Source organism: Acomys russatus, chromosome 30, assembly GCF_903995435.1.
Source record: "Acomys russatus chromosome 30, mAcoRus1.1, whole genome shotgun sequence".
NCBI lineage: Eukaryota > Metazoa > Chordata > Mammalia > Rodentia > Muridae > Acomys > Acomys russatus.
In genome coordinates, this window is record NC_067166.1 from 6,059,171 (window position 1) to 6,071,515 (window position 12,345).

Here is a 12,345-nt window from a genome sequence, read left to right on the forward strand (position 1 = left end):
CTGAGAGCCAGAACAGGAAACAAGACAGTGCAGAGAGAGGAGAGAGAGGTGACTAAGACTATAACTGAGCTAATAGGCCAGAGAGGGTTTGCGAAAGTGAGGCCAACATCCGATCCCAGCAGTGAGCTCTTGAGACACACTTGGGGGGGGCGGTAGTGAGGGGTGGTGATGGGTGTTCCATAGCAGGTGTAAGGCTTCCTAGAAAAAGAAACGTTTATCAGGACTGTGGCCAATAATGCACACAAAGCTGTAAAAACCATAAGTTTGACACAATCTTCTGAAGGTTAAAAAAAAAAAAAAAAAAAAAGGAATTTGGCCACTTTAATGTATTTTTTTTCCAGACACATTGATTTAGTAAAATATCCACCAGAAACTCAGAAGTGTCTAAGCTAGAGCGGCCCCGCCTTCCCTCTAACACAACTGTCATTAATTATTAAGCTAGACCCTGCTGGTCTAGATGAAAGGTACTTAATCTTCTGCAGCAGCCAGAATTAGCCTAGTTTTGGAATTTTAAAAATAGATTACCACGTTTTTTCGATTACTAGGATGTAGCTGATTATTTATTTCTTAAAACACTAAATGGCTTCCTAATTGCCTTGGTGGTGGTGGTGATTTATAGAGAATGGAAAAAAAAAATAAAATTGTATAATATTAGAATCATAGGTGACGTATCCCTGGCTACATTTTGAAAGGTTTCTTTCCACAGACTTAAAAGCTGGAGGACAACTTAAAACTTGAAGATGCACATTTAAAGGTTGGGGATACAGCTCAGCAGTAGCAGGCCCTAGACTTAACCCTCAGCACCACCGCCACCATCACAGTGAAAGTTAACAAAAGCGCTCCAGCAGTTATTGTGAAAGCAACCGCAGAGTGCCATTTTCCTTGAAGTCTCTTTACAGCAGCAGGAGGGCTTGCTCTAACCCTCCCAGCCAATTCTGCACTTCCTCTTCAGGTCACAGAGCCCACAGGTACCACCTAGCTCCAAAGCACCAAAATACTGGCACAGTGTCCTTGCCATTGGGCACATCTTTCCCTTTCCTCAGAGTGTTAAGTCAGAGGGCCTCAGAGCTCCTTCTCCATCGGTCTGGCTAAGATTATCGGGAAAGAACCACTCTTTGAAGCCGGCACTAACAGAAAACACTGGCAATGCCCCGGGGGCTGCAGAGAAGTTTTCCATTCAAAAGCAGTTTGAAGAAAGTAAAAGGAGATAGGGACGTGGCTCAGCTGGTGGAACGTTTGCCTAGCATATACAAGGCCCCGAGTTCAAGTCCCAGCACCATGTAAACAGGGCAGGGTGGCGCAAGCCTGTAACTTCAGTCCTTAGGAAGCAAGGGCAGGATGATTCAAGGTCATCCACGCTTAGTGAGTTCACGGCCAGCCTGGGCTACAGAAGATGTATCTCTAAACACATAAACAATAGAGATCTGGGGCCCGGAAGGTCTCTAGGAGAGCAGAGGGGAAATGCATCTGGACAGTAAAGACAGCCCCTTCCACGATGCCTTCCCACAGCTCTTTTCAGTCTTCCTTTTCTGGGAAAGAGGCAAAAGGAAAGACAGAAAAGTGCTGAGCGCCAGCCTTGCTGCTGTCAAATTTCTCCTGAGAATTCTGTGGGGGACGGGGGACAGGGGTGGGGGTGGGGTCAGTAGATGTTGCCAGACTCATTCTATAGTAAGAGACACTACTTTATGCCATACAAGTGGACTTTCTTTTCTTTTTAAAGATGTATTTATTTATAATGTATACAGTGTTCTGTCTGTATGCCATAAGAGGGCACCAGATCTCATTCTAGATGGATGTGAGCCACCATGTGGTTTCCGGGAATGGAACTCAGAACCTCTGGAAGAGCAGCCAGTGCCCTTAACCTCTGAGCCATCTCTCCAGCCCTGGACTTTCTAATTAGATAGGAAAACACTTGACCCAGCCCCCAAACACTTGCCCAGCCTCTTACCTGGGAAGATGCTCAACCCTCTGTTGACTTCTAAGCTGATGATCAGGGCTCGGGCAGTGACACTAAAGATTTGTCGAGGTGCAAAATTCAAACCGTCAGTAACCTGAAAATTAAAGCCTCCGGACATCACTCCTTCAAAAGAAGAACATACACCGCTGGTCAGTTTGCTCATCCTGAAAATGCCACCCACCCTCACCCCGTCTCCTTCCATGGCCCCCTGAAAAGTAAGCCACAGCAACTGTGTGAGGTGCTCGCTACCCACTGAGCTCACTGAATCTAATGCAGCTGCTTGCACATAACATCTGGACCTGTAACCGACAGCCTGCAAGGCTGGGGTCCCATAGACTGCATCAACCAGAGATGTCACAGCCTGCTCAATTTGCATACCGAGGTTCATGATGTTCACACACTGATGAAATCACTTCTCGGAGTGTGTCCCTGACTTTAAGTGATGTTTGACTGTATTACTGACAAGCAGCAAAGTTAAGACATCAGTAAAGGGTGACACACAGACTCTCTTGACCTCTGACACATTAAGACAAAGCACAGATGTTACCACTGAGACATTTTGGAAAATTTTAAATATACACATCATTTGTATTTTATTATTTAAAAAAATCAATCCATATCAATAAGGAAATGCATGCCCATATCCACACAAATAATTTTTGAAATTTTTGGTTAATAAGGGAAGGAAATATTTAGCATCTTGCAACTACTAAAAATAGTTCCACTTTTAATGAGATATGCAGAAGAGAGGGTCGGAGGATCGCAGCTCAACCCTGCACAAAGAAGCGTAGGCAGCCATATTTGACCACACCCCCTGGATGGGGAGACCTGGTGGCACTCAGAGGAAGGATAACAGGTTACCAAGAAGAGACTTGATACCCTATGAGCATATACAGGGGGAGGAGGTCTCCCTCAGTCACAGTCTTAGGGGAGAGGAGTAAGGGGAAAATGGGAGGGAGGGAAGAATGGAAGGATACAAGGGATGGGATAACAATTGAGATGTAATATGAATAAATTAATAAAATATATTTTTTAAAAAAGAACCATAGGCAACTAAGGAATACCGAGAGCTGGAGAGATAGCCTTTCTCGGGGGAGAGCACACTCACTCGCTATCCATACCAAACAGTCATCTCTGAAAACACATATACACATATGCACATAACAATGAAAAAAAGAAGCCATAATTTTTAAAGAAAGTTGATAAGGGTATATGGGACGTTGGGAGGTGAGGATAGGCTAGAGGGAAATTAAATAATTATTTTATAGTCTCAAAACCTAAAAGAAATTGACTAACAAAATCTATCTCAAGCTAATCATATTCTGAGAGTGAACGAGACAGGAAGGGAAAGGCCAGGCCCTGCCTTCACTAAGGACCTGCAAGGAGCTCCAACTCCCGGCCTCCGTCAGAGACTAGTAAGACAGCAAAGTGCAAAACCAACTTATGTGCATCACTGAAACAGAGATGAGCCAGCATCGATCCCGTTCCCTGGGGTGCTTTACCAGTCTGAAGAACAAGGCTAAAGCAAGATGCAGGGAGAGGTGGCCACATCCCCAACACTCTTCGAAAATGTCCATCTAGCAGTAAATAAAAAGCCCACAGGCCCTGAGGAATGCACTATGTAAAAATGTATCTTGGTTGCCCTAGGGGAAACAAAGTGAGGGGTGAAGGGATGTGTGGTCAGGCTGCAATTAGGCACGGATACTCCCTTAATAACACAGATTGGCAGGAGGTAGGTCTTTTAAGCCTTAGATAAGCAAAGCTTAGCTTCCTCATTAGGAGTCCCCGATTCCTCAGAAGAATGTTTACAGGTGGTAATTTTTTTTTTTAAACCAGTCTATCCGTAGGTCACCACTAGAGACACAGAGAGGGACAGAACAAGTGTGCCTAACTCCTAACGGGGCTCGCAAACACACACTTTGCATTTGCTTTCTTTTCTAGAAACAGCTTCTCAAAGTTGTACTTAATGAAAACACAAAATTAAAGAGAGAATGAACGAATGCCTCCGCCCCTAGGAGTTCTGGGAGCACCTTGAGAATCGAGAAATGAAATAGGGACGGAGCCAAACGGATCATATCAAAACAAATACAGAATGTTATGCAGAGTGAGGCCTTACGGAGCAAGTGAGTTGAAAGGAAGACAGGGAGAGAATGGAGCGCTGAGCGTGTAGGCCGACCTGTGGGTTATCTCCGGCAGAGCTCTGAGTTTTCCCAAGGGTGCTGTTGGGAGGGCACGTGGATGGAGAGTACTTGGCTGCATCAAACAACTTAGGTCACTGTGTGGACTGGTACATTAAATTACAGAGGAGCACGTCGAGCACTTTGCAAACGTAAGATGCTAAATGAGATTAATTAAACCTTTCGCCTTTGTTCAGGGCTGGTGATGGGCAGATGTACAGCTGAGCTCAGCAGCAGCCATCTGCAGCTGGGCCCCAGTTGCTTTGGGAGTTACCAGCTTGTCTCAATATCCATTTAGGAAACATAATGAATTAGCCCTCATGTTATCCTGGCTTCTACCCTCTCTTTCCTTCCTTTTTTTTTTTTTAGAAGTTATTTTTCTTTATCTGCTAAAAGCAAATATTGACCTGGTGGCTGCCAAGTCAATCAACCCAGAGAGCTAAGCGCTGTTTCCACCCTTCACTGCAGCCTGTAACCCCTGTCCTCTCACCGGCCACGCCCTGCGGAGAAGAAAGACCAGTTTCAGGGTCAGGCCAGGAAGAGCCCTTCTGAGTCATAAGGTTTTTTCATCTCAAAATGGAGTCATGGAGGCTGAGAACTTGTGAGATGACATGTTGGGTGTGGCTGCGCCTAACGTGCTGCCTGACAAATGGAAGAGGTTTGGGAGAGTGCTGAAATAAATCTTTGCCGCCCCATCCCCCCAGCTCTGACCACTACAAGAGAGCATTCACATGCTCAACTGTTTTCAGATGCTTTGGAGAGCCTGCGTGCACAGATCATCAGGACACTATCACTTGAATTTAGAAGGTGTCCCATCTTTCTTTCCTTAGTAATATTTGCAAAGAATACAGTTTAAACTAACTTGGGGGTGGGGGTGGGGGAGATGAGATCAGAGCTTTCCCGGGTTGTGCTCCTTCCCCAATGCCTCCTTCCAGCTGCTGCTGACCCTGGTCCTCTGACAAGGGCAGACTTGCAACAAAGCCAGGACACCCTGGCAGAGTTCCCCTGGGTCACCACTGCATCAGATTTTCAGCAAATGTTGTCAGTATCGATTCACTGGTGACTAACAGGAAGCAGAAAGAGCCTTCCAACCAACATCAGGGTCTCTCATGAGTGTAGTTACATTCATTCATTCAAGAGTACAACCCTTGTCCCCAAAACTGCTTCGCTCACTCACATATCCTCAGTGTCAACAATGCTATCACCTGGTACATACTTGGTGTTCAGAAAGGTTCTATTTCTTAAGCACCTACTACGTTCCAGTCACTGTTTGAGGGGCTGAGGATACAGGAGACTCTGCCCTTCCTTAGGATGCTGGCACTGTTGTGGGGAAAGGAGAAAACTAGCCGGTCCAATCTACACTAGTCTTCCGGACAGGGCAAGGGTGGAGAGTCACAGAGAGATGCTATGACAGTTTGTCTGGGGAATGGGCTTTCATGGAAGGCAACTGACCGTCCATGGCCTTCTGAGTAAGCCTCAAGGGCTGCACAGGCAGGCTCTTCTGCTTTTATTAGCTCTCCTAAACATGTCACTTTGAGAAAAACACAGAACTTGGGAACTTTCTATGTTCTGCAGCTTTCCAGTCAGCAGCGCTTAGGTATGACAGCCACACAGCACTTGTTGCTCAAGACACATGTACCTGACACTGTTTTGCTCTGTGACTTACCGAAGTGCGCAAACACGAGCTGGCCCTCATCAATTTGAGCCTGAGTGAAGTTCTGGATGCTTCTGCCAGGAACGGACTTGAGGGCCAGATGTCCGTTGCTGGGAGGGGTGACCCAGTAGACCAAGTCCTGTGGGGACGAGTCCTCATCTTCTGCACACAGGTCATTTCTGGTCACCTCAGTCACAGAATTCGCCCACACCTTAAAGAGAAGAGAAGCAACTCCAGTGTACCTTCATAGTCAGGACCCTGGGCGCAATGTGAAAAGATGAAAAAAAACATCAAAACAACAACAACGAAACCAATTCACCGGAGGATTTCAGGAATGGAGTTACTTTTTAACACATATAGTTGTTTTGCCTGCAAGTATTTTTGTGCACCATCTACATGTCTGGTGCCTATGATTTAGATAAGAAGTTAACTAATAATTAACTAATTATTTACTTATGGTTACAAAGCACCCTGTGTGCTGACCATATGCTAAATACACCACATGGATTCTCAGACAGTGCAGCATCTACTTTGTGAGTTTGGTTTGAGGGCCTCTACTCAGTTAAGCAGCTAATGGCCTTACCAGCTTTTAAACAGCCAAGGAGGAAAAAATGCACATTGCACATTTGTTAATCCCCTGCCTCTTCCTGTCTAACACGAAAACAAGGGCCCAGTTTCTTTGTTCTTGTGCAGTTTGCTGTACTGATGGTTCACATCTGTAACCGTAGCTGAGAAACATGGCTGCTTGTTATGTGTATTGCCTAAGGATGTGTGTGTGTGTGTGTGTGTGTGTGTCTTGCTCTCTCTTACCCCCATCTCTTCCACACTTTGTGTGTGTTCAGATTTGTGTGTGTGTGCTCGTGAGCACATGTGCACAGATGTGTACACATGTTCATTTGGTGTAGGTACACACACGTATGTGTACATGTGTTGGCCAGAGGAAAACCTCAGCTATCTTTCTTCAGGTCAAGCACTTTATATTTTTTTAGACAAAGTCTCACTAGGACCTGGGGCTCATGGATTAGGCTAACTGTCCAGAGCGCTCTGAGCACCTGCCCATCTTCACCTCTCCAGCATGGGGACCATGGCTGGCCGACCATTGTCTGTGGATGCTGGGGTCCTCACACTTGCATGGCAAGCACTTTACTGACAATACTTCCACATCTTAACTCAACCATTCCCCAAATCTGTTGCTCATCCACCATGTGCCAGCAAATATTTTGGATGCTTCCACGTTAGCACCGACTAAAACAAAAGGAGCCATGCCTTTGTGGGTGGGACCTGCACTTCAGCAGAGGGCACAAAAGAACCCAGAAGAGAGGCAACAGGCATAACAGGAAATAAACAATGTAGTGAGTTATAAAAAAAAAATCACTGCACCAGGAAAAGGATGAAACAAAGTGGGGTTTCTGGGATGTGGGATGTTAAAACAGGAGGGGCAAAGAGAAGCCATGCACATGTGTGCATATTCAGGAGTGGGGGAAGAACGCTGGAGTTAGACGGGGTAGAGGAGTGGTGAAGAGGTCACCACTTCACGGCAGGAAGAAACTAAGCAAGAGAAAGGAGAATAGGTGATGTCTCAAGGCATAAGAGATGGTAAAGCTTGCACTGTCAAAACGCTAGCTTGTCCTCCATGGCAGGGGCAGAATCCAAGTAGAGTCTTGACCTGGTGTACAAAATATCCAATCCACCTAGCTTTTATGTCACAACGGTCTGTAGACACAGGGAGACCACTCAGTGGGTGACAACAGGAGGGGAGGCTTGGAGCCACAGCAGGACAGGAAGTGGTCCAGTTCTCAGTGTCTGCTGAAGGTGATGAGGACTTGGATATGAGAGGAAGGAAAGGCAGGGCACCGACAGCGCATTAGGGACCTTGCCACTGAGAAGGAGACATTCCCCACCATTGGAAGATGCGCAGCTTCATGTGGAGTGGACGGGAGAGATCTGTTGGGTCTAAATGATTTGAATCCTGAGTCTCATCATATGGAATCAGAATATTCTAGACTCAGGGACTCACAGGATGTGGTGGTTTGAATAACACTGGCCCCCATGCCCTCATGTATTTGAATGCTTAATCACCAGGAAGTAGATGATAGGATTAGGAGGTGTGGCCTTGTTGGAGGAACTGTGTCACTGAAGGTGGGCTTTAAGGTTTCAAAAGGCTGTCGCTGTTTCTCTCTGTGTACCTCACTGTTTCTCTCCTTCTGTCTGTCTCTCTGTCTCCCTCCCTCCTTCTCTCTCTCTTCTCCTTTCTCACTCACCCTCCCACCCTCTCCCTGTGTCTCTGTCTGTCTCTGTGTCTCTGTCTGTCATGCTTGCCGCCATGATGACAATGGACTAACCCTCTGAAACTGTAAGCCAGCCTCCAATTTAATGCTTTCTTTTGTAAGACTTGCCTTTGGTTGTGGTGTCTCTTCACAGTGACTAAGACACAGGGTATTTCAATGACACCCAAAGCAAGCGGCTTTATCATTAACTGAGCTTTCACACCTCTGTCCATGTTGTCCTTACAGAACAGAGATACTATGTGCACACCCTGAAGCTAATGCCCCATCTTTACTCTTAGACTAGCACTGTATTTGCCTCTGCTTTTTTAGCAGAGCATCTAAAACTTCACGCCATTCAATGGATATACTGCATGCTCAAAAGGAACAATTTTCCTCAGCAAAAGAAGCATTTTTTTTTTATAGTGACACTTTATGTCCCATGTCATCTAAACATCACAGAAACAGAGTTTGGATGGGGGTTCAGAAGACATGTAGGGGTTTTTAAAAGTTTCATACCAAGTCTGATATCCAGACAATAAAAAATCATTCAAATTCTACCTAAAGTTCCACCTACTGACAGCAGGGAAAATTCTCATTTGTGAATGATCCCTTAACTTTGTGAAAGTTGGCAGCTATGATCATAAAATAACTGTACATTAAAAAAATCCCCGTGTGTGTGCGCGCGTGCACGCCTGTGTGTGTGTGCGCGTGCACGCGCGCGCGCACACACACACACACACACACACACACACACCAGAACTTACACATACAAGTGTGTTCCACTCTACAAGCCTACTGTGCTGGTCTGAATGAGCATGGTCCCCATTGGCTCATATGTTTGAATGCCTGGTCCCCAGTTGTGGGGACTGTGTGGGAAGGATTAGGAGGTGCGGCCTTCCTGGAGGAAGTGTGTCACTGAGGGAAGGTTTTGGGATTTTTAAAAGCCTACACCAGGCCAAGTTGTTTTGTTTCTTTCCTCCAACTTGCAGATGAGATGTGAGCTCTTAGCTACTGCTCCAGTGCCATGCCTGCATGCCTGCTGCCATGCTCCCAGCCATAATGGCCTTGGGTTCACTCTCTAAAATTGTGAGCAAGCTCCCAATTAAATTTTTTCTCTTGTAAGTTTCCTTAGTCATGGTGTCTCTTCACAGCAGTAGAAAAGCAACTAAGACAGTTACTTACTTGAAGAATAACACATGCCAAGAACAATAGCACTGCTCGAAATTCAAATTCTTGTGTTCAAATTAATTTCTTTTCCAAAACCATTGGATTTTGTTTTTGTCCAATGACAACCAGGGTTCAAGTCACTGTCTTGGTATTTACTAGTATTTATTAAATAAAGGTTATATAATAACGTAACATATGTAATATAATAACCTAATATAAAAAAAAAGCATCCTCAGGTCCACATTTTTTAATTTCTCCTATTAGTAACAAGGAATAGTGGGATTATTGTGTATGTTGCACTTCGTACAACCTTATCTGAGACACAGCAAGACTTTAGTAAACACTAGCTTTGTGTTGCCCATTATCTTCATGAGATTAGGCTCTGAGGATGAGACATTATTGGATCTTGTCTTGTGGTGCTGGGTGGCAAAGCCAGGCTCGCAGGTGGTTTTGAGCTGTGCAATGTTGATGCTGGGAAACAAACTCCAGCCTGTGAGAGCAGCAAGTGCTCCAGCTACTCAACCCATTGTGCGTGTGTGTGTGTGTGTGTGTGTGTGTGTGTGTGTGTGTGTATGTGTATGCGTGTGTGCGTATGTGTGTGCACGTGTGTGTGTGTGTGTACGTGTGTGTGTGTGTGTGTGTGTTTAAACAGTACCCAAAAGTTGGCCCAGTTATGGCAATAGGACTAAGTCTACTTCCTACCACACACACTGCATATTTTGCTTAATTTCACAGCATCCATAACGGGATGAGGCATTCACCTGTTGACAACTGCAATCAGTGGCCATTTCTCTCTCACCATTCAGAACACACTCACTGAAGACTTTTTTAGCAGCAAGCTCTAAGGACATCAACTTTTCTATGTCTATTGGAAATACAAAATTAACAGAGTGTTCAAATTACTAGGTGTTAGGTTTAATTTAACTTGTTGAAAGACCGCAGTTTCTATAAAACATATAAGTTGGCCTGTTTAACAAAATTCCATGCCCACTGGTCCCAGGCTTCATATTTTTTAATCATTCCATGAGGCCTATATTTATTTCTTCAGGAATAACAATTCATTTGGGAGTGTGCTACCATTTCTTTTCCTGTAAACTTGTAGACACTCATGTTTTTTCCAGTCAGGTATATGGCCGCGCTGTCGAAGCGGATTTCCCACTGCAGTTCCTCTATGGCTAAACACTGCTTTCTGCCTTTCGCCTCTGCGATATACATGCCATCTTCCAAAACAAATAGAAAACCTGTCACCTAAAACAAAAACCACCCTCGGGTCTTCATTTCTATTCACATCCAATTTAGTTCAATTTGCAGCCCCATTGCTTCGAGGGCAGCTTGGTTCAATGCCCAGCACTGGGTCACAGCAACTTCAACTAGGCGGAGAGAGGGGAAACAGCAACGACCTCAAACTCCAATTCAGATCTGAAAGTGATCCAAGGTTCAAGAAATAAGTATCTGAGAACAAGCAACATGCCCCAGGGCAGAACACCTAAGTTCGTCTCTGCTTGTGTAAGGAAGGTCTAGTAATGACCCAGTGTCATCCAAGTTGCAACACCAACATTTCAAGACCCCAATCTTTGTTCCAGATTTCAGGTTTCAGGGGAGTTGCGCTCTGACTAGCTGCCCTTCTGTGTGGTACCCCGTGACTGTGACTGACTTTTGTAGCCTTTACTCTCCCGCTGCGCCTGGCTCAAGTTCAATTCCCAGCACCGTACAAACATGTAAAGCTGAGCCAAGCCAAATAAACAGAAAAATAACTAAACCGTTCCTTTTTTGGGGGGAGGGAGGGGCTAAAAAACAAGCCCAAGCATTATAGCATTATAGTACAGTATTTGGAAAGTGGGAAAATGAAGCCCCCTTGTGGCCAGAATTTTATGTGTCCTATATAAAAAAGGATCACTGGTCATGCTTAAATACAAAAGCACTCTTACAAATGGATTTCAGAGCAGAGGAGTCCACTGGGATGCTCTAACCATGAGTCTGGTTTGTCCACACACAAATGACCCCACTCACACCACCAAACACCCTGAGAGATGGCCTTGCAAGACCTGCAGTTTAAAGTCTTGTCACTGCAGGAGAGCTACACCACAAGAACCTCTGAGCCAGAGAAGGCAATGCTCAGACACTGGCTCTGAACCCCCATCCAGAGTCCAGAAAGCCACCGGGACTCTACTTTCTCCATTCCCACGTCCTTCTCCAAAGCAGACTCTGGGTGGATACTCATGCCATCCACAGGCCCTGGCAGGAGTAAGAGGGATAAGGCCAGATAAGATCACCTGAAGGTTTTGATAAAACGCAGACTGGAGATGATATAAAATCTGGGTCACAGATGTGGCTCAGGAGGAAAAGGTGCTTGCTACCAAACCCGAGGAGCTGAGTGTGACCCCTGGGACCTACATAGTGGAAGGAGAAAACCAAGTCCTTGCAAGTTGCCCTTTGACTTCAAGACTCATGCCTGTGTGCGTACCCCCTACCCCAAATAGATAAATGTGATTTAAACACACACACACACACACACACACACACACACACACACACACACACACGGCCTTGTGGGAGTCACACTTTGCCTTTTGTCCCCGAGTCTGTCTCCGCCTAAGTTTGTTATTTGGGGAAGTCATATCTACTGTCCCGCCCCACTGCTACTCTCTACAGCCCAGGCCCGTGCACGCAGTGCAGAAGTAGCCCACTTCTTCTAACCCTGACTCCCTCTCCACATTTAAGGTGTGCATATCCCCGGGAAGCTGTCTACTCTTCCTACTTCCTCCGGAGCCCCGGGCTCCACTGTAACTGTGAAGGAGGAAGCAATAGTGTTTGGCCATTAAGATCTCAAGCTCACAACCTGATTCTGCTACTTGCTATCTCCCTGAAGTGCTCACCCACCCTCCCTCTCTCTCTCTCTCTCTCTCTCTCTCTCTCTCTCCCTCTCTCTCTCCCCTCTCCCTATCTCAGCTAAGAGTCTTCTGTGCTATAGATTCCTCATCTTTAAATACAAATGATACCCTACAGAGTTTGCTGAACACTTATGTATACGTGTCAAGCCCAATACCAGGCACAGAATAAATACGCCGGAAGTATTAGCTACCTTGTAAGTGGGAAGGAAGTGGTCATAATCTTCACCAATGA

At 45.6% G+C, this 12,345-nt stretch overlaps 1 protein-coding gene across 1 annotated transcript in view; it reads right to left on the bottom strand.

Annotated features, from left to right (window-relative positions):
* LOC127212305 (chondroitin sulfate proteoglycan 4-like) overlaps window positions 1-12,345 on the bottom strand; it is a 55,846-nt gene that overhangs the window by 18,369 nt on the left and 25,132 nt on the right. Inside the window, exons 6-7 of the mRNA XM_051172382.1 lie at window positions 5,801-5,999; window positions 1,949-2,080 (exon numbers count right to left, since the gene is read on the bottom strand). Coding sequence (XP_051028339.1) covers window positions 1,949-2,080; window positions 5,801-5,999 — 331 coding nt within the window. The remainder of the gene's footprint in view (window positions 1-1,948; window positions 2,081-5,800; window positions 6,000-12,345) is intronic.